Source organism: Chiloscyllium plagiosum, chromosome 21, assembly GCF_004010195.1.
Source record: "Chiloscyllium plagiosum isolate BGI_BamShark_2017 chromosome 21, ASM401019v2, whole genome shotgun sequence".
In the NCBI taxonomy this organism is placed as follows: domain Eukaryota; kingdom Metazoa; phylum Chordata; class Chondrichthyes; order Orectolobiformes; family Hemiscylliidae; genus Chiloscyllium; species Chiloscyllium plagiosum.
In genome coordinates this window covers 32,457,626-32,479,767 of record NC_057730.1, presented here as the reverse complement: position 1 = coordinate 32,479,767, position 22,142 = coordinate 32,457,626, and the positions used below count along the sequence as shown (strand labels likewise).

Sequence of the window (22,142 nt, the reverse complement as noted above, 5' to 3'; positions counted from 1 at the left end):
ATATCCCTCCGTCCTCTATATGTTCATGCGGCTATCTAAATATCTGCTTCTACACCCTCTATGCAAAAACAAAACCTGCCTCACTCATCTCCTTTAAACTTCTCCCTTCTACCTTAAACCTAATCCCCCCAGTATTTGAGATTGACTCTACCTGGGGAAAAAAAAGCTCCCAACTGTCTACCCTATGAATGCCCCTCATAATTTTATATATATCCATCAAGTTACCCCTCACCTCGAATGTGCTAGCAAAAATAATCCAAGTTTGTCCAACCTCTCTTTACAGCTAATACACTCCAATCTAGGCAACATCCGAGTAAACCTCTTTTGCACCCTATCCAAATCTCTAAACCCTTCTTAAGGCAACCAGAAATGCACACAATACTCCAAATGTGACCGAACTGAAGTCTTATAAAGCTGCAAATGTCTTGCCACTTTTATACTCAGCGTTTCGGCCGATGAAGGCATGCACACCTTTAACACCTTATCCACTTATGCTGCTCCTAAATACCTCCATATATCAAAGCTCCTAAGGGTCCCTATACTTCACTTTATACTCTTACTGTATATTTTTCTCTGAATTTGACGTCCAAAATGTATTGCCTCACATTTGTTCGAATTAAATTCCATCTGCCACTTTTCCACACAACTTTCCACTTCAACTATATCCTGCTGTATCCTTTGACAACCTTCCTAACTATCCACAATTCCCCACAATTTTCATGTTATCTGAAACTTACTGATTAGACCAGGTACATTTTCATCCAAATAACAATTATATTACAAACAGCAGAGGTCCTAGCACTGTTCCTTGCATAATATTACTGATCACAGATCTCCAGTCAGAAAAATATCCCTCCACAGTTACCCTCTGTCTTCTATACCAAACCAATTTTATTTCCAATTTACCAACTCATTGTGAATCCCATGTGTCATAATTTTCTGGACCAGACTACCATAAGGGACATTGTCAAATGCTTTAGTTAAGTCGACTTAAACAACATCCATTGCACTACCCTCAATCATCTTTGTGACTTCCTCAAAAAAGTCAATTAAATTTGTGAGACTGACCTTCCATGCACAAAGGCATGCTGACCATCTCTAATAAGTCCATTCTTTTAAAATGCGAGAAAATCCTGTCTGTAGAATCTTCTCTAATAATTTCCTTACCATTGATAAAAGGCTCCCCAACTTGTAATTTCCTAGATTATTCCTGTTGCCTTTTTTAAACCAAAGAACACCATTGGCTATTCTCCTTCTGGGACCTCACCTGTGGCTACAGAGGATACAACGATCTCTGTTAAAGCTCCAGCAATTTCCTCCCTTGCCTCCCTCAGATCTCTCAGATAGATCCCATTGAGCCCGAGGGACTTTGCTACCTTAATGTTTTTCAAAACATCTAATACCTCCTTCTTAAACCGACATGCCCTAGAATATCAACATACCCCTTCCTTATCTTAATATCATCCATGCCCTTGGTGAGTACCGATGCAAAGTACTCATTCAGGTCATCACCCACCTCCTCTGGTTCCACACTTTGTCCTTGAGTGGACCTATCTTTTCCCTAGATACCCTGTTGCTCCTAATACATGTATAAAATGCTTTGAGATTTTTCTCAATCTTACTTGCCAAAGACATTTCATGGCCCCTTTTAGCCCACATAATTCCTTGTTTAAGTTCTTTTCTGCTTCCTTTGTATTCCTCAAGGGCCTTGTCTGATGTCTGTTTCCTAAACATTACATATGCTTTATTTTCCTTTTTAACTAAACTTTGGATATCTCTTGTCATCCAAGGTTCCCAAATTTTGGCATCCTCATCTTTTTAACCTCACAGGAACATATTGCTCTCAAGCTCTGATCAATAGACCTTTAAAAGACTCCCACATCAAATGCAGGTTTACCCTCAAACAGCCGCATCCTGTGTAACCTGGAATAGATCCCATCAGGTCATAGGGACTTAGCAACCTTAATGCTTTACATTTTCTCCAGTTCCTGACTACTAGTGTTGTAATTAGCATTCAATAGACAATAGACAATAGGTGCAGGAGTAGGCCATTCAGCCCTTCGACCCTGCACCGCAATTCAATATGATCATGGCTGATCATTCCTAATCAGTATCCTCTTCCTGCCTTATCTCCATAACCCTTGATTCCACTATCTTTGAGAGCTCTTACGTCTCAATCAGGTCCCCTCTCAGTCTTCTAAACTCAAGGGTATACAAGCCCAGTCGCTTCAGTCTTTCAGTGTAAGGTAATCCCGCCATTCCAGGAATTGACCTCGTGAACCTACGCTGCACTCCCTCAATAGCCAGAATGTCTTTCCTCAAATTTGGAGACCAGAACTCAAGGTCCAGACTTATTCTTATCCGTAACTATCTTAAAACTTGCAGAATTATGATTACTGTTCCCAAATCCCACCCCCACCCCCCACCACTGAAACTTTAATCACCTGGCCAGGCACATTCCCCAATACATTTCTAGTATGCCCTTTGGCCTATCTAAATATTGTTTCAAGAAACCTTCCATAGACACCAAATAAATTCTGACCCGGCACTAAGGGAGTCACAGTCAATATTGTGAAAATGCAGCTGCAGTCAGAGACACATTCTGTATGCATAGTCATCCCTGAATTCGGCACTGCATAGGAGGAACACAGGAGGCTAGGAATTCTGTGGTGAGTAACTGACCTCATGACTCCCCAAAGCCTGTTTACCATGTACAAGGCATAAGTCAGGAGTGTGATGGAATACCTGGGTGGATGGAGCTCCAACAACTCTCAAGAAACTTCACACCATCCATAACAAAGCAGTTTGCTTGACTGACACATCGACAAACATCCATCTTCTCCATTATCAACACTCAGAATCCACAAGATACACTGCAGAAATTCACCAAAGATCCTTAAATAATACCTTCCAAACACATGACCACTTCCATCTAGAAGGACAATGGCAGCAGATACATGAGAACACCACCATCTACAAGCTCCTCTCCAAGTCACTCAACATCCTGACTTGGAAATATATCACTGTTCCTTCACTGTCGCTGGGTAAAAGTTCTGGAATTTCCTCCCTAAGGGCATTGTGGAGCAACCTACAGTACGTGGACTGTAGTGGTTCAAGAAGGCAGCTCTCCAATAACTTCTCAAGGGCAACTAGGGACAGACAATAAATGCTAGCCAGCTAGCAATGCTCATAACCTATGAATGAATAAAAAGCATTCCACATGGACCAGCTGCTCCACCATGACTTACCCTTAAATTACTCTCTTTAGGCTTACTTCTGCCAACAAATATTAAATATCTGCTAGGGACCTTAACTTCTTATATTTTAAACACTGATTAATCTAAGCTGAAGACCAACAACAGCTGCTGAAATACCAATCAAGCTGACTTGTTGTTCTATTTTGTAACAATGTTTGTTATATTGAGCACAGATGATGTTTAATGTGACATTATTTTCAAGATTCAATGTGAATGGGATTTACGTTGTGCCATTATTTAAGAAAGGCTGCAAGGAAAAGGCTGAGAACTATAGACTAGTGAATCTGACATAAGTTGTTGGAGCGGATTCTGAGAGACAGGATTTACATGCAATTGGAAAGGCAGGGACTGATTAGGGATAGTCAGTGCGGCTTTGTGCAGTGGAAATCATATTTCACTAACTTGATTGAGTTTTTTGACGAGTTGATCAAGAAGATAAATGAAGGAAGAATGGTAGCTCTTGTCTACATGGACTTTGCAATGCCTTTGACAAGGTTCTGTGTGGTTAGGTCACATAGGATCCAGGGACAGCTAATCAATTAGATTCAACATTGGCTTGATGGTAGGAGACAGAAGGTGGCGGCAGAGGGTTGTTGTTTATTCATTCGTGGGATGATAGCATCACTGGTTAGGCCAGCATTTATTGCCCATCCCTAGTTGCACAGAGGGCAGTTAAGAGTCAACCACATTGCTATGGGTCTGAAGGCACATGTAGGTCAGACCAGGTAAGAATGGCAGTTTACTTCCCTAAAGGACATTAGTGAACCATATGGATTTTTCCGACAATTGACAATGGATCCATGGTCATCATTAGACTCTTAATTCCAGATATTTATTGAACTCAACTACCACCATCTGCTGTGGTAGGATTCAAACCCAGGTCCCCAGAATGTTATCTGGGACAATGAATTAACAGTCCAGTGATAATACCACTAGGCCATCGCCTTCCTTACATTGTTCAGACTAAAAGCCTTTGACGACAAGGATTGGTTCTGGGTCCACTGTTGTTTGTCATTTATAAGTGATTTGGATGAGAATAAAGGAGACATGGCTAGTAAGTTCGCAAATGACACTAGAATTGGTAACATAGTGAACAGTGAACAAGGTTATCTTAGGGTACAATGAGATCTTGATCAGCTGGGTCACTGGGCTGAAGACTGGCAGATGGAGTTTAGTTCAGATGAATGTGAGGTGTTGCACTGTGATAGTATAAACAGGGCAGGAGTTACAGAGTTAATGGTAGGGCCATGGGGAGTGTTGACAAACAGAGAGACCTGGTGGTGCAGGTACATAGTTCATTGAAAGCAGCGTCATAGGTAGACAAGGTGGTGGAGAAGGCACTTGGTATGCTTGCCTTCATTGGTCACAGTGCTGAGTATAGGTGTTAGGACATCGTGTCATGGCTGTTCAAGACATTGATGAGGCCACTTTTGGAGTACTGCATGCAAACTGGTTGCCCTGCCAAAGGAAGGATGTTATTAAACTGAAAGGGGTGCAGAAAAGATTTACAAGGAATGTTACCGAGACTGGAGGGTTATAGGAGACACTTAATAAGCTGGAACATAAGAAGGCTGAGGGGTGATCTTATAGAGGTTTATAAAATCATGAGAGGCATAAATAAGATGAATAGCCAAGGTCTTTTTCCCTGGGTATGGGAGTCCAAAACTAGGTTTAAGATGAGAGGAGAAAGATTTAAAGGGGATCTGAGGGTCAACTTTTTCACAGAGAGGGTGGTGCATATAGAATGAATTGTCAAAGAGATGAGTACAATTACAACGTTTAAAAGACATTTGGATAGGTACATGAATAGAAAAAGTTTTGAGGGATATGGGTTAAATGCAGGCAAATGTGCCTAGTCCAGTTTGGGAAACCTGGTCGGCATGAATGAGTTGGATTGAAGGGTTTGTTTCTGCGCTGTATGAGGCTATGACACTAGAAGTGCATGTTTGAGTTCAGGGAAGCACATCAAGAGGCAACAATAAGATCAATAGTGTAATAATAACAGGGGATTTCAACTATAGGAAGCAGATGATTGCACTAGAAAAGGTGCAAAAGAAATTCACCAAGATCAGCTACAAAGAGAGACTAGACAGGTTGGGTTTGTATTCTTTAAAGTGGAGAAGGCCGAGGGTGCATCTGATCAAGGTGCACAAAGTTCCTAGGGACATAAACAAGGTAGATAGGGAGAATGCTTTCCCCTTTATAAATGGGTCAATAACCAGGGATCACAGTTTTAAGGTAAGGAGCAGGAGAGTTAAAGGGGATTTGATGAAAAAAAACCTTTTCACTCAAAGGATTGTGGGTATCTGGAACTCAATGCATGAAAGGGCAGTGCATGTGGGAAACCTCAAGACGATGAGCATTTGAAACGCCATAGCATTTAAGGCTGAGAGCCAAGTGCTGAACAGTTGGATTTAAATACATGGATGTTTGATGACTATCACCAGCATGATGGACCAACAAACCTCTTTGCACACTGTAAAAACTCAATGATTCTATTACAAGCCACAAGATGTCAAAATATGGATTGATTTTTGAAAAGTCATTTCCCTACCAGTAGCTATGTCTCTAGGTTGATACCAGAAATGGAGGTACGGTCTTAAGAGGAGGGATTGGGTGGATTGGACAATATAGAATATAGAAGAATGTGAGGCAATCTCATTGAAACATATAAGATTCACACAGGATTTGATGGGGAGATACGAAGCAGTTGTTTTCCTTGTGGGAGAGTCTAGGCCAAGAAGACATAATCTCAGAATAAGGGGTCATACATTTAAGACAGAGATGAAGAAGAATTTGTTCTCTCACAAGGTACTGAATCTGTGGAGGGATTGGGTGGATTGGACAACATAGAATATAGAAGAATGTGAGGCAATCTCATTGAAACATATAAGATTCGCACAGGATTTGATGGGGAGATACGAAGCAGTTGTTTCCCTTGTGGGAGAGTCTAGGCCAAGAAGACATAATCTCAGAATAAGGGGTCATACATTTAAGACAGAGATGAAGAAGAATTTGTTCTCTCACAAGGTACTGAATCTGTGGCGTTCTTTAATGCAAAGGACTGTTGAGGCTAGGCTATTAACTATATTCAAGACTGAACTAGTCGGATTTTTAATTATAAAATCCCTACAGTGTGGAAGCAGGTCATATGGCCCATTGAGTCCAAACCGATTCTCCGAACAGCATCCTACCCAGACTCACCTTATCCCTGTAAACCTGCTTTCTCTACTGCTATTCCACCTAAACTGCACATCCTGGACAGAATGGACAATTTAGCATTCCCAATCCACCTAAATTGCAAATATTTGGACTGTGGGAGGAAACCTGGAGTACCTGGAGAAAACCCACACAGATACGGGGAAAATGTGCAAACTCTACATTGATAGTCGTCTGAAGCTGGAATTAAACCCACGTCCCCAGCACTGTGAGGCAACAGTGCTAACCACTGAACCACCCGTAATGGAATCAAAGAAAAAAGCAGGGACGTGGAATTATATAATAAGCCATCATGAATGGCGAAGTAGACTTGATGGGCTGAATAGCATATTCTGCTCCTATGACTCATATCAGTGCAGGGCCAGGGTGAAAATTATGGTTTTTGCAGATGCTTTTCTTGCAAAATTGGTGCCCCTCATTCTTTTTATATTTTAAAAAACACAGAATGAAAGGTATAAATCAGCAGTGAAAAATTAAAGTGAACTGCTTGCAACATACTTCATCGAGAGTCCTGGTGTTAGTCTTTGTAGTGATGACAGTCTCTTCATTCTTCTTCAATGGATCTGGAAATGCCCTCAGGATGGTGGTATGTGCTACTGGTGGCAGCTCATGGTGACCTTCAAATAATAAAAATCAACTTGGCTATTTGATGCTTAGAAAGAAAAAGTTTCCACCATGATTCTAAATTAAAGCTTAATATACAAGCGCACACTATCTGTGAAGTTTTAACTGATCATTGCACATCTCAGAAATTTCAATTTATGCACTCATTGCTGCCATATGTCCAATTCACATAAGTTTCTGTATATATACTTAGTTTACAGAAGTCAAATTCCATTCAGTCCTTTAGATCTGTACCCAACTCACCAACTTTGCAACTACCATACGCTTCCAGCCCTACATCATAACCATTATATAAATGTAAAGAAAATTTTCAATGTAGAAGACTTTTTGTTTTCTCAGATGAGGTGAATCAATAACCCAACCTTGTGAAAAATAGAGACTTTACAGCATCCCAAATGGACCTACTGAAAGCAGGTCCCAAAACTGAAAGCAATTATGTTTTCCTAAAAACCTTGTCTCTATGCTTTCATTCAATTCCAAGACCTATGGCATGTAATATACTTGTGCATAATTACATTGACTAATATTTTAATGGAGGCTTTAGATAACAGGACCTGTATGAATAACTGCAGCAAATGCTTCCTGAATGAAGATAGGAAATATCATTTTTTAAATTATCTAATTAAAGTTTTATCACCAAAGGTATTGTAGAAAGCTTTCTAGATCAATATTGTAAATTTCAGTCTTAGTGATAATAAATGATAATGCAAAGGTGCATTCTTATCAAGTGATTTGAGTTTACCTGTGAGCGTTCTAAGTTTCCATTATGTTGTGTGTGAAGAAATGATACCTGCTATCACTCCTGAACATTGAACCTCAATTTTCTAAGACTGGACCATTTCTTATTCACACCCTCACCCTACCAGAGAAATAGTTGTTTTCTATTTACTCAATTGAAATGTCTAATCACTTCAAAAATATCTTGATTTGATCACCCTTAATATTCTGGACATCATGGGTTTGTAACTAAGTCTATGTACCTATCCTCGTGGTTTATCCCTTTTCATCTGGTATTCTGGTGAATTTGAGCTGTCCTCCTTTAAGGCCAATATATTTTTCCTGGAGCACTGTATCTAGATCTGAATACATGTTCAAGATGAAATCTGATCTGAGCATCTCAAACCACAGCAGAGTTTGCCAAATACATTCCTTGCTTCCTACACTTGGGGAAGGTTTTCTCCCCAAAACTGACTTTCTCAACTGGAGGAGATCCTATAAAGACTGTAAAACTGTATTCTCTGAGAACCTGGGAACACTTTCCATTCATGATGTTATGATCACAAAGAAACCATTAACTTTTAAAAAGAAATTCAAACCTCCACAGTTCTTAACTAAAAGGACCACTTTCCGTTCTGTTTTTAATTCCACCCAAGATGACCCCAAACATTCAACGATTTTGAGAGCTTTTCCATTTCTCCTGCGATCAAACCATGGTGTGCCACAGCTTTCAGAAATTCACATTTCTCCTTAGTTTCTAATTTGGTACTTGTAATTCCTGAGCTCCAGCTCTCTGGAGAATTCCCAGATCTCTACCAGTAGTTTTACTAGGCAGGTCTGACAATTTTAATTTCTCATTCATTTAGATCTTTGGTTGTGAGCATAGCCTCCAATCTCAATTTCTGCTAATTACTCCAATGCAGTAACACTCCTGCTTCCTAATAGCCTCTATGCTATGTTTCTAGGCTGCTATTTGATAAACCACTGTATTCTCAAGTTGACTCTTGGCAGCTCTCTCTCTCTCTCTCCCTGCCTGCGTCTAAGAGAAGAAATACATAAAGAATCCCAAAATAAAAGGGTATAACTCCTGCACCTTATCCTCCTGTAAGTTGATACCTGGGGCTATGTCAAATACAGATTCAAGCCAACCAATCATAATTTCCAAACCTGACCCTTTGCTCTGAAACATATTTCAATAGTTTGAAAACTTCCTTGGTTTACCATTTTCTTTTCAACCTGTCTTTGATTTGGGGAATTGTGTGATTAATGTTTTACCTCATTTAAAGCCAACTACAATCTTGCCAGACTTCTTGCCTCATTTTAAAGTCAAGAACAAGGACTACCTTATTGTTTCTCATCTCTAACTTTAATCTCTTCTGGAAAAATAAAACAGCCTTTGAATACTGATTATTTAAGAGGTGTTTAACAATTTCTCAAACCCACACTTGTTTCCTTCTCAGTAGTAAGGTGGGATTCTCCTTCACCTCACTTTCCACCCCATCAGCCCTCAAGTTCAAAGGATGATCCTTCACCATTTCCACCACCTCCAACTTGATCTCTTTTCTCATCAGCATTCTGGAAGGACTATTCCCTTTGTGACATTCTGGTCCACTTCAGTAATAACCTTGTCCCCTTCCCCACGGCATTTTCCTACTCAATTGCAGAAAGAGTAATAAAGCTGTTCTTTTACCTACTGCATTCCCCCTCACCATCCGGGGCCTCAAACATTCCTTCCAAATGAAGCAGCGATGTAGTTGTACTTTCAGTTTAGTATACTATATTCATTGCTCTCACTGCAGTCTCCTCTACATTGTGGATGCCAAAGGCAGTCTGGGTGACTGCTTTGCAGAACACTTCCATTTAGTTTGCAAGCATGACCCCAACATTTAAGTCATTTGCAATTTTAATGCACCACTTTGCTCTCCAGCACACATTTCTGTACTCAACTTGCTGCAGTGTTCTAGTGAAGATGAACTCTTATTTAAGTAATTTTGTTTTATCCTTGCTGTAATTCAAAATAGCAATGGATTGTGGCAACAAAACACTTTTCACTTATCTTCAAGATACACGTGATAATAAATAAATCATTCATTCATTCAGGAAAGTGTATTGCCATTGGTCAGTGTATCATACTTTCGTTTCTTGATCAGAGGGGTTGCATGTTGGATTCTACAGCAGGAGTTTAAACTCCTCAGCTACTACTTCATTAATCTGTCTACCTTCAAAGTTAGTACTGCCCCTCCTTGATTGCTCACCATCAAGTGAGAACTCACTGGGTGTAGAAACTAGCAGTGCAAAAGAATCCACATATTATCACTGGGGATGGGGGACATGGTGCAGGCAGTGAACTTATTCTTTTTATTAAGAGTGTTCTACACTCAAAGATCTTAAGTTTCCTTGTCATTATAATAACTGGGAAATTAGTTACATACCTATGAACAACCATTGATTCTTGTCATTTCCAGATGATAGGATACTTCCCTGTGGATATCTGACATGTGTGCTTGGAGTTCTTTCACATGCACTTCGCTCCGGCACAGTGACATCATCAGTGGTAGGGCCATGAACACGGGCAATAGTAATTCCTCGTGGCTGGGGAAAAAGGGAGGAAGTTCACAAAGTTTTTTTAGATTAAAATAAGTTCCAATGCAGCATTCTCTGGAGTTGAGTAAATTAATAAAAACTAAGGATAGACCATTTATTCACCAAATGGTGTTCACCAATTCTTCTGAAAATAAAGATTTCGTGTGAGATTTATACATTTTTCAGAGACTCACTGTTTCTTTCCAGTATTGCTCATTTAGATCAGTAACTTCACAATGATGGTGCACTGGCCCTTGTGGAATTATGTACTTACCACTACAGCGACACCTTCATGGACAAGTGATGATGAGGCATAGAAAGCAGACGCATGTTTCCCAACATAAAGTGTGGGACTGTAACAACAGAAAAAGAAATAAAGTTAACAGTATATTTAATTAATGGAAAATCATATTCCACATGACCATTTTCAAAGGCTTAAAATAAAAATTACTTCAGTTAAATATAATTGTATATTGTGTGAGATACAGATTCTAATACAGGCCCTAAAATTTCTCTGCTTTAAACTATGCTTTTCATCAAGGTCACTGTTTACCTGATAATGCTCCTGTAAAGTGTTTTAGGATTTTTTATATTGTTGCATTATTCATTGAAAAACTCTGTCCGGAAGACACTAAGCCTTGCCTCATAATGGTGGTCTTAAATACAGCTAAACATGTTGGAAAGTGGATTCATGGGATGTGGGATTTCCTGGGTAGGCCAACACTTATTTCCTAGCCTCAACTGCTCTTGGAACTCTTAGCAGTTCAACTGTATCACCAACTGATTGCTTTGAAGCGTGTTATCAGTCGTGAGCTGCAGCTAATGTTCACAACTTTAGTTTTGGTGTTGGGGAGAAGGATGTTTAAAGGGACAAACACAGAGAATGCTTGAGAAATGCAGGTCTATGGAAAGAGAAACAATTAACATTTCAAGTCTGGTACGACTCTTCTTCAGAACTGTAGATTAAATGAACAACCTTCCAAAGCACTCATGTGCATCTCAATACAGTAAGACACTAAAGCTTTGCAGCCAAGTGATTTGGATTGCACTACCAACAGAAGCATAAGGAAGTAAAAATTGAAGAGAAAAGCCATATAATAAATACCCATTAAAAAGGCATTTTTTTCTGGCAGCCTTTGTCTTGCATCCCATAATTTCTTTTAGACGATGGTAACGAAAACTAGTCATGATCTATTACACATATGGGGATTACATTCAGATTCAGAAAGAATCAAGTTACACCACACCGGGTTATAGTCCAACAGGTTTAATTGGCAGCACTAGCTTTTGGAGCCCACTCTTCATCAGGTGGTAGCCACAACCACCTGATGAAGGAGCGGCGCTCCGAAAGCTAATGCTTCCAATTAAACCTGTTGGACTATAACCTGGTGATGTGTGAGTTTTAACTTTGTACACCCCAGTCCAACACCGGCATCTCCAAATCACAACTTACACCAGTTGAGTTTTTGTGGTGGAGGGTTCTTTAGGGAACTGGTACTTCCACTTTATCATTCGGATGTCTTGAGAGTTGAAAGTGAGATATCGCAGAGTTTCCATGGCAACATTGAGATGAAGTATCCGACGCAGGCTGTCCTGTTGCCAAATGAACATTCCCACCACTGGAGAGCCATAGTTCTGCATCCAAAGAACGTCACCCGATTCCCTATCTACTGTCACCACCAAACCATCTCCATTTGATGCAAAATGAGCCATTTCTGTACAAATCAGAAACATGGAGGCGGCATCAATTATACCCTTCTAACAGTCATTTCATAAAATGAGAAAAGCTGAAATTTCACTCAGGAAGTAGATCCAGTTCTAATGCTCAAATGACTATAGGAGGCAACAAACTCTTGAACCTGTCTGTAAACTTTGTTAATTAAATCAAACTTAAAACTTACTGTAGTCTGTATTCTCATTGCATAAAGTAGCAGAGTAGTCATAATAGGTAGCATTCCAGTAAAGTTCTCGAGTCTTGGTGTCGTACATGGTAATCATATACTCTATCAAGGTATGAAATGAAAAAATTGTCACAATATAGCTTAAGAATTATTCCTTTTCAACGTAAGTCAAGGAATGTTAAAAGGAATTAAACACTGCTAGCAGAATAGTGGCATTTTACCTGCAGAACAATACGAAACCTCAAATAATGGACAATGCTCTCTGCACTTCATTTCAAATTACAGGTTTACCTGAGTTTTTTAGTCAAACTCTCCTTATGCATGCATCCATTACATAACGTATCCACCACTAACAGTCAGATAAGAACAGCATTAATGTAAATACAAAAGTAAACAAATAAACCAATCTTCACATATTAACCTGGATTTTGCAATTAATAACACACTCACTATTAGCCTGGAAGAGAGCTGCCCATAAAGATTCAGTTATCTCTATGATTTCACTTTTCCTCATATTAATCTTAATGTGGTGCAATTCAAGAAGTCATCTCGGCATCCGTCAACAGGGATGTCTTCAAGCAAGTTAAGCAGCTGGTCATACTGAAATACAATACAGATTGCAGTCGAGAGTGTGGGGCTGGAAAAGCACAGCAGGTCAGGCAGTATCTGAGGAGCAGGAAAATTGACAGTTTGGGCATAAGCTCTTCATCAGGAATGAGGCTTGTGGGCCAAGGGGGCTGACAGATAAATGGGAGAGGGTGGGGCTGGGGAGAAGGCAACTGGGAATGTGATAAATAGATGAAGGTGGGGGGGAAAGTGATAGATTGGAGAGGAGGCTTGAGTGGATAGGTGGAAAGGAAGATGGACAGGTCAAGTAGGCAGTGCTAAGTTGGAGGTCTGGAACTGGGATAAGGTGGGAGGAAGCGAAATGAGGAAACTGGTGAAATCCATATCGATTCTGAGTGGTTGCAGAGTCCTAAGGTGGAAGATGAGTTGTTCTTCCTCCAGGCTTCATGTGGTTAGGATTTGGCAATGGAGGAGACCCAAGACCTGCATGTCCTTCATGGAATGGGAAGGGGAGTTAAAGTATTCAGCCACAGGGTAGTGTGGTTGATTGGTGTGGGTGTCCCAGAGATGTTCTTTGAAACTATCTACAAGTTGGTGTCCTGTCTCCCTGATGTACATGAGACCACATTGGGTGCAACGGATACAGCAAATGACATATGTGGATGTACAGGCAAATTTCTGTTGGATCTTGGATGGAGGTGGATGGGGGGAGGTGAGGGCGCCCTGGTTTTGTACTTGTTGCACACAGATTGCAAACCCAAAAGTAAAATGCAGCAATTATCTTATCACTTGTGACTTAAATTTCAGAGAGCAAAACTAATAACCAGGGCATATACTGAAAGCTGAAATAACAATGCTTTTTAATTGTCACATTAAAATACTTTGGATTTATATCTCAGTAAGAAAAATTGACATTGCATATACATAAAACTAGTTTTCTCGGCCAGACAAGTTCTTCAGAAGAACTTGTGACTAAGTATACCTGCAAAATAAATCTAGTTACCTTTCATTAATAAGATGTACATATTGATGGGCTTTTAATAATAATATTTCAGCACAAGGAAGGGAGCTTTTGTCAGTTCAATGCAATCTATAAGATTATAATCTGCAGGAATGTCAGCTATCCACATAGAAACATAGGTTCACTGACAGCAATTTTTAGAATTTTCATGCTGAACTTCATATGCGCTGATTCCAAATGTTGCTATCAGTTCGAAAGACCAATGATTGTACTTGTGAAAGACATTTTATCATCCACAATACCAACCACTTATTGGAGCCTGGAGACACCTAATTCCATTGTTAATTTAATTATCTAAAAGACATAGAACTGATGTTTTTACTCCTGCAACAGCATTGCAGAGTCATAATATTCTCCAGCTCTGCACACCCAATGAGGGAACTATGGCGCATAAGTTAGAATTTTCATACAGGATAAGGATGGGAACAAGGAAGTCTGACTGCAGCTGTACAGTGCATTGATGGGATGACACATGGGATACAGTGCACAGTTTTTGTCACCTCATTTTAAAAGAGACACAAATGCTATAGAGAGAGTGTAACAAAGGTTCACCAGAATGATTCCTGGAAAGGCAAGTGCTACCATCTTCTCCCGGCTCCCTCAGATTCTATCTTTGCCTCTACATAGCCTCTATACTGTCCACTCATTTGGAACACCTCGTTACCTTCCCTGACTTAACCAGTATTAACAGCAGGGCAATCACTTTCATTTCACTCATTTCCTCCTTTTCTTTCATTTCAGGAGAAAATGGCCCATTACAGGACCTAAAGAACTGGGATGGCTGGTGAGTTACCTGATATTCTGCTCCTCACCCATAGTGAGAAAAGAATCTTGGTCTTCACTGTTTAGGATTGGGACCAATCTTATGGAGATGTGGAAACATCATATCCTAACAACCAAGAAAGTTTCATTGTCCATTGCAGTGCTACTCTCCAACATATTCTTATCATATCAGAACTTCTTTCTCTCTCTTGTTCTCTCTCTTTCATCTTCAACAGCCATTAGCAGGAATAGCATGGACTCCACAGCCAAGAAGGCTGTAACGTAAAACATCTCCTCCTCCATCTCTGAGGAAGAGTACAAACATACTTCAGAGGACGCATCAGCAAAACTGCCTGTCTGTGTGCACCAGCTTAGATACTAACATTCTGATGGGTAATTTAGCTATATTAGAGTGATGAGCACCTGCTGGTGAATACTTCACTGCCATATCTCTGCAGCTAGTCAAGGAAGTAATGCCCAGTTCATTGGAACTTGGAAGACTGCTGAAAATCAGGCACCTGCTTGGGTCTGGGCAGGAAAGGACCCCAAGGTGTCAGCAAATTGCGACTGCATTGAGTTGTGTGTGTAGACAGAAGAGCAGCATGCAGGTTTGTCAGGGACAGAGGTAACATGACACAAAGATTGCTGGACTGGACCAGCACTGTTGGAATCCTGCTCCCTCAGGTTCTGAGTGTCTGGCATCTCCATGGACATACCGGCAGCTGCCAAGACAATTCAGGTCCAGCAATCTCTAAGTCTAATGGATATATGCACAGATCTATATTTCATCCTCAAGTCATGTGTACTCAACACCACAGAAAGGTGTCAGGGATGAGGAACCTGGACCTCACAAGGACAAAAAGTGGTGCCAATAGGCAGCTACCAGAGGATGAACCACATAAAAGACCCCAGAAGCCTCATCTCAGGATCATTCAGAGATGGAGTAATTTCATTTCCACCCTGCATGCCACTCATAGATCAAGCCAAGCAGGGTGGATCTGTCTCTGGCCAGAACACATTTAGCATGTCTGGCCCTTTAGAGATAAATGCCCCCTGGGTTGCCCAAACCAAACATTAGGTCAACAGATTCCACTTTAGGGCAAGCTCATTCACCTCAACTGCAAACCCTAAGACTGCAAAGAGACAGAGAGGGAAAGAAAGAAGATCTAAGGGCACACAAGTATCACCAGTGTTGCATCATTGTAACTACTTTATCACATTTGTTAACGTGTTCACTTTTAATCATCAGCTTTGTGAGCAAATATCCATCCAGGCCCAAATAAAGCATTGAAGGTACTGTACATAGCTTAATCATCCCTAATGCCAGGCAAGGTTTTATGGTCCAAGATGTGAATTTAGCAGCTCTTGGACCATGTGTAGATTATGGGAATTAGGAAGGTGACTGCTACTTGGGCACTTTCCAGGTCACAACACAATGCATGTGTATCAAAGTCATTACTGGCGTTGATTTGTGATGCTGCCCAAGTGTTGAAAAGTGCTTAAGCAAGGATTTGAACGGCACATAGTAAGTTAATGCCCAAGATTCACATAGCATGTAGTGCTTCTAAATGTGTTTCAGTTTTACTGTGTGTGTATTTGTAATGCTATTTCCCTTCGAAGGGTCTCATCTTACTCAAAATTGAATCCTGCCTCAAAGAATGAAACATCTACCCTGCCCACTTTGGCCATGGTGGGAGCCATTCTCATCTCCATTGCACACTTATCATTTACAGCAGGATGGAAGAAAACAGCAGTCACTCCTCAGACACTTGGTGTTAGGCTCAGCTACTTCCTCTTGGTGAACCCCAAAAGTACACATTCCCTTCTTTATTGTGAACCCATAGGCTCTGAACTTGCCCACATTTGTAGCCAACCAAGCTATCTAAGTCTTCAGCACCCCATTTTATCCTCAAACTTCAGACATATTGAGTAAACATGCCAAATATAGTATTGCACTGTCTCCTCACTGTCCAGGGGGAGGTTGACTATTAATGACTTAGTAGTAATGATAATAGCATCATAATGGAAGATTGTGAAATCAGTCATGTAGCTCTAAACAAGTAATGGAAACCTTCAGTCTTCTGTCAAGAAAGCATTTAAACAGCAAGCAATTGTTTTGAAATTCCAGACATTTTTCTAGGAGAATTTAAGGGCAAGAGTCGTAAATGTTTTGATACCTTTGAGAATTCATTTTAATAGTTCTTCCTGACAGCTAATTTTGAGACAGGTACTGTCCATAATTCCTTCATTGACATGTCTTCCTGTGACATTTTGCCAGGTCTTCTTTGGCACTTTTTGCCAAGTCCTCTTGACACGTTTGTTAGGTCCTCTTGGTATTATTGGCATGTCCCCTTGATACTTTTGATAGGTCTTGTTGGCAGTCCAAAGAGCTGCAAAGTTTCAATAATCTACATTCATGCCTACATTAACAGTTTGGGCACCTGACCTCACCAAAGACATTCTGGGACCATATGCAAAGGGGTACCTTACCTCTCCAAAAGAATATCCTGGCGACCCAAACAAATCCATCAAGTTCAAACACACTCCTTTCCAGCTTATCTTGCACTGTCATATCTCTGACACCCAGATCAGCAAGGTCACACATCATAGAGGCAAGTACTGATTTATATCGGCAGGTTCCTCTTCGAAATGCACAAGCACAAAACAAAGAGATGCCCTCATCCACACCTCCACAAAAATGGTAGATGCCATGCTTAGAGTCATAGAGTTGTACAGCCTGGAAACAAACTCTGTGGTCCAACTAATCCATGCCAACTAAATATCCTAAATTAATTAAGTCTCATTTGCTAGCGTTGACCTCATGTCATGTACCTAGCCAGATGCCTTTCAATTGTTGTAGTCCTACCAGCCTCCATTGACAACTCATTCCATACATTTGTCACCTTCTGTGTGAAAATGTTGCCTGTTAGATCTTTCCCCTCTCACCTTAAACCTATGCCATCTAGTTTTGGACCTCCTACCCTGGGAAAAAGACTTTGACCTTTCTCTCTCCCTTGTTATGGTCCAGGCCAAACGCCTCAAAACATTTCAAGGAAGTAGCCCAGACCCTAACTTTGCGCATTGTTTTAAGCAGGTGTAGAGTGGATATTCCAGGACGGATGCAGCTGGCCCAACCGCTAGTTGGGTTTTTGATAGCGGTTGGGCCATCTGCAAAACAGAATTTATTTGCAATATTACTAAGTGAAACACAAACAAAAAGAGTTCAGAATATAGAATAACTTAACCTATCCAAAAACCCAACAGCCTATCCCAACTTAATGATGTTGTTCCAAATTCCTGCGACAATCCCCATACATACCCCTTGGCAAAAAAAAGTAAAATCAAACACAGGGTCTTACAGGAGAGAGATGGCAAAGGGGATTCTGCATAGAACAGCTCCCTCCATGCAACTGTTTCTTGGACCAGCAGCCTCAAACTGACCAGATGATTAGGCCACTTTTGGAATATTGCATGCAATTCTGGATTTCTTCCTATCAGAAAGATGTTGTGAAATTGAAAGGGTTCAGAAAAGATTTACAAGGATGTTGCCAAGATTGGAGGATTTGAGGTATAGGGAGAGGCTGAATTGCTGGGGCTGTTTTCCCTGGAGCGTCGGAGGCTGAGGGGTGACCTTCTAGAGGTTTAGGTAAAAACAATGACTGCAGATTCTTGATTAGAGTGGTGCTGGAAAAGCACAGCAGTTCAGACAGCATCCGAGGAGCAGGAAAATTGATGTTTCGGGCAAAAGTCCTTCATCAGGGACTGTTTTCAGACATCCCTGACTGTTTTCAGTGAACAGACAGATTGCTTAAAAAAAAACAAACCAAAGAAAAGCTGAGCTGGGAAAACTCTCCTTTTATTGTACAAGTGTTTTCAAAAAAAACTTGAAAGCCTTTTCTTGAGGCAGTATCTGTTCGCTATAATCAAAGTGGCCCTAAAACCCATCGAACCTAGACTTTTTGGAATCGCTGCTTTTATGACCTCTCTGAAAAAAACCAAGGACAGTATAACCTTATTAAAGGAGCAGCATCATCATACCTCCCCCCTTAAAAAGAAATGAACCATCAATATCCAAAGATGGCTTCATTTTAAAACCCCTTAAACTGCTAGGACTCCACAACACACATAGACATTACATTGACAATAATCATCAAACATATAACTACTACATTTTGTTTCAGTTTGTTTTACTCCTGTCACCAAACGTCTCTTTCTCATTCAAGTCTCAACAATGCGTCGGCAATCACGTTTTCTTGTCCTGCCACATGCACAATTTTCAAATTGAATGGCTGTAACAACAAGCTCCAACCAAAAAGTCTGGCATTTTTGTCCTTAAATTTCTTCACAAACTTCAATGGGTTATGATCAGTGTATGTGATTGTCTCAGATACATGACTAGTAACATAAACATTGAAATGTTCTAATGCCAACACCAAGCTCAAAGTCTCCTTCTCAATTGTTGAATATTTCTGCTGATGAATGTTCAATTTCCTGGGAAATACCCAATAGGTCTTTCTATTTTCTCACGTTTTCTTGCAAGTGCACAGCACCAACACCCACATCACTTGCAATGATAGCCACCTTGAATGGCTTTGTATAATTAGGTGTGGCTAATACTGGGGCAGTGGTTAATACAGCTTTCAGGCTGTCCAAGGCCTCTGACATTCCGCGGTCCACTGAAACGTCTTGCCTTTCATTGGCAATTCGGTGAGTGGAGCAGCCACACTGCTAAAATTCAGTAGGAATTTTCAAAAAATCCACTCAATCCCAGGAGTCGTAGTTGTGCACTGTTCTACGTTCTACTGCTTTTTTCATTGATGGCATGGGAAACTCCACAATTAGCTTTGTTTTTGCATTCTTTGGGGCCATTTGTCCATGTCCAATAACATGGCCCAGGAAGGTGACTTGGGGCTTTAGCAAATTCAACTTTAGCAAGGTTTATCACTAAGCCTGCCTTACGAAGTTGATTGAACAAGTCTGATAAATGTTGCAAATGTTCCTTCTATGTGTGACATAAAATTACCAGGTTATCAATATGTACGATACAATTGGGTAATCCAGCAATGAGCTTATTGGTTAGTCTCTGAAATGTGGCTGGTGCATTTTTCATTCCAAATGGCATGACTTTAAATTCATACAGTCCATTCGGTGTTATGGAAGTCAAAATTGTCTTCGCTCTTTCGGACAAAGGTTCCTGCCAGTATCCTCTAAGCAAGTCTAACTTCGAAATATAAGTTGCTTGTCCCACCTTTTCAACACAGTCTTCCAAATGCTGAATCAGATATGCATCAGACTTTGTAACTGCATTGACATTGTAATAGTCCATACATAAACGTTGGGTACAATCTGGTTTGGCACCATTACCATGGGTGACCTCCAGTCACTGTAACTAATTTCGATTATGGTCTTGGAGCATGCATTCAATCTCCTTTTGAACCTGTGCCAACTTTATGGGATTATGCCTATAAGGATGTTGCTTAACTGGAACAGCATCTCTTATATTTACATCATATATAATTAGGTTAGTACCTCCCAGCTTATTTCCACATATCTCCCCATGTAATACTAACAAATGTTTCAGGTCATTTCAATTTTCCTCTGGAAGGTAACTCAATAATTTATCCCAATTTTTTGAAAATTCCTTATTGTCCAATTTAATTTGAGGAATGTCCAATTCAGAATCCTCTGAACTTGGTTCTTCCCACTGTGTTGTAAGCAATAACACAGTCTACTTTGGCTTTCCTCCCCTGTCAAAATACCATTGGAGCATATTCACATGACACACACTGTGAGCTTTCTCTCTCTGTGTGGAGTCCTTACCAAATTGTCCACCTCATTCAAATTTCCTTTCACCTTGATAAAGTCCACTAGACCTTGCTTTTAAAAGATCACCTATCACTGGAAGTAACCTTATCCCTGATAGCAGAATTGCAAGTTTTTGATTTTTCGTCTGCTTCCTGTTTCACTGTGATATTTTTAAATGCTGTCTTGCCAACTCCCCCACTCTAGTCATTTCTTAAAATTTGACACAGTGCAAATATGTGATCTCTGAATTCTGACTTACCAATTTCTCCTTAGTCAATTTTAGTGGTCCTCTCATTTCATGCCCAAAACTAATTCAAATGGACTGAATTTGGTTGATTCATTTGGCGCATCTCTGATCGCAACAAGTACAAATAGAGTTCCCTTATCCCATTCATCTGGATAGTGTTGACTATAAACCCTCAACATGGTCTTTAATGTCTGATGCCACATTTCGAGTGCTCTCTGCGACTCTGGATGGTACATAGTAGATTTGAATTATTTTATTCCTAAGCTATCCATAACTTCCTTGAATAATTTTGATGTAAAGTTCAACCCTAGATCTGATTGTATCTTTGTGGGTAGTCCGTATCTCGTGAAAAATTTGAGGAATTCCTCTACAATCCTTTTAGCTGTGATATTGCGTAATGGAACAGATTCTGGAAATCTATTGAACACATCTATCATTGTTAACAAATACTGATTCCCACTTTTTGTTTTAGGGAGGGGTCCTGTGCAATCAATTAAGACTCTTGTAAAAGGTTTCTCAAACGCAGTAATAGGTATTAAAGGTGCTGGTTTTATTACTGCCTGTGGTTTTCCAATTACCTGACATGTATGACATGTCTGGCAAAATTCAACTACATTCTTGTGTAGTCCAGGCCTGTAAAAATGTTTTTGTATTTTAGCTTGAGTTTTTCTCACTCCTAGTGGTAGCTCATATGCTACCTGCAACACCTCCTCTCTATAACCCACTGGCAATACAACTTGATGAACTTCTGCCCATTTCTCATCTGCCTGAATATGCAATGGTCTCTATTTTCTCACTAAGACATGATTTTTAAGATAATAGCATTCAGGGATACATTCAACTCCCTCTCTCTCCTTTTCTCTTCCTCTTTTTCTTTTAGTTCTGCTAAAGCAATTCATTCTTTTTCTCTTTCCTCTGCTTTTAATTGTAATTCAAACTGTTCCATGTCTGTTGCCTTTTCCTTGTCTTTTGCCTCTAACTCAAGCTGCTTTATTTTCAATTGAATTTAACCATCTCTAAAGATTCTGATGGTGTTTCCAGCAAATTTAAATGCTGAGCTATTGCTGAAATTATCTCTCCTTTCCTCATGGAAGGATGCAGCTCTAACTCCAGCTTGTCTGCCAATTCCAGCAGCTTGGCGTTAATCACATTTTTCAAACTCCCCAAAGTCACTTCTTCCACTCCCAGAAAACACTTGGTGACTGAAAGAGACATTGCTATTCCAAGCGCTGTTTAAACCAACCAAATCTAATTCCCAGAACAAAAGACACTAACTTCTACCATTCAGCAACCCTAATCCCAATTTGGAACTATAGAACAAATCCCACAAAGAGCCCCTAATCTGTTATGGATTAGGCCAGGTCTTCCCTCAAAACACTTCAAGAAAGTAGCTTGGACCCTAACTTTGCTCATTGTTTTAAGCAGGTATATAGTGGATA

The 22,142-nt window shown here is 40.2% G+C and overlaps 1 protein-coding gene across 5 annotated transcripts in view; it reads right to left on the bottom strand.

Annotated features, from left to right (window-relative positions):
- Window positions 1-22,142, bottom strand: part of ern2 (endoplasmic reticulum to nucleus signaling 2) — a 119,745-nt gene that overhangs the window by 43,250 nt on the left and 54,353 nt on the right. For all 5 annotated transcript variants that reach the window (XM_043711700.1, XM_043711703.1, XM_043711702.1 and 2 more), the window contains exons 7-11: window positions 12,302-12,403; window positions 11,854-12,115; window positions 10,675-10,753; window positions 10,250-10,409; window positions 6,975-7,093 (exon numbers count right to left, since the gene is read on the bottom strand). In XM_043711700.1, coding sequence (XP_043567635.1) covers window positions 6,975-7,093; window positions 10,250-10,409; window positions 10,675-10,753; window positions 11,854-12,115; window positions 12,302-12,403 — 722 coding nt within the window. The remainder of the gene's footprint in view (window positions 1-6,974; window positions 7,094-10,249; window positions 10,410-10,674; window positions 10,754-11,853; window positions 12,116-12,301; window positions 12,404-22,142) is intronic.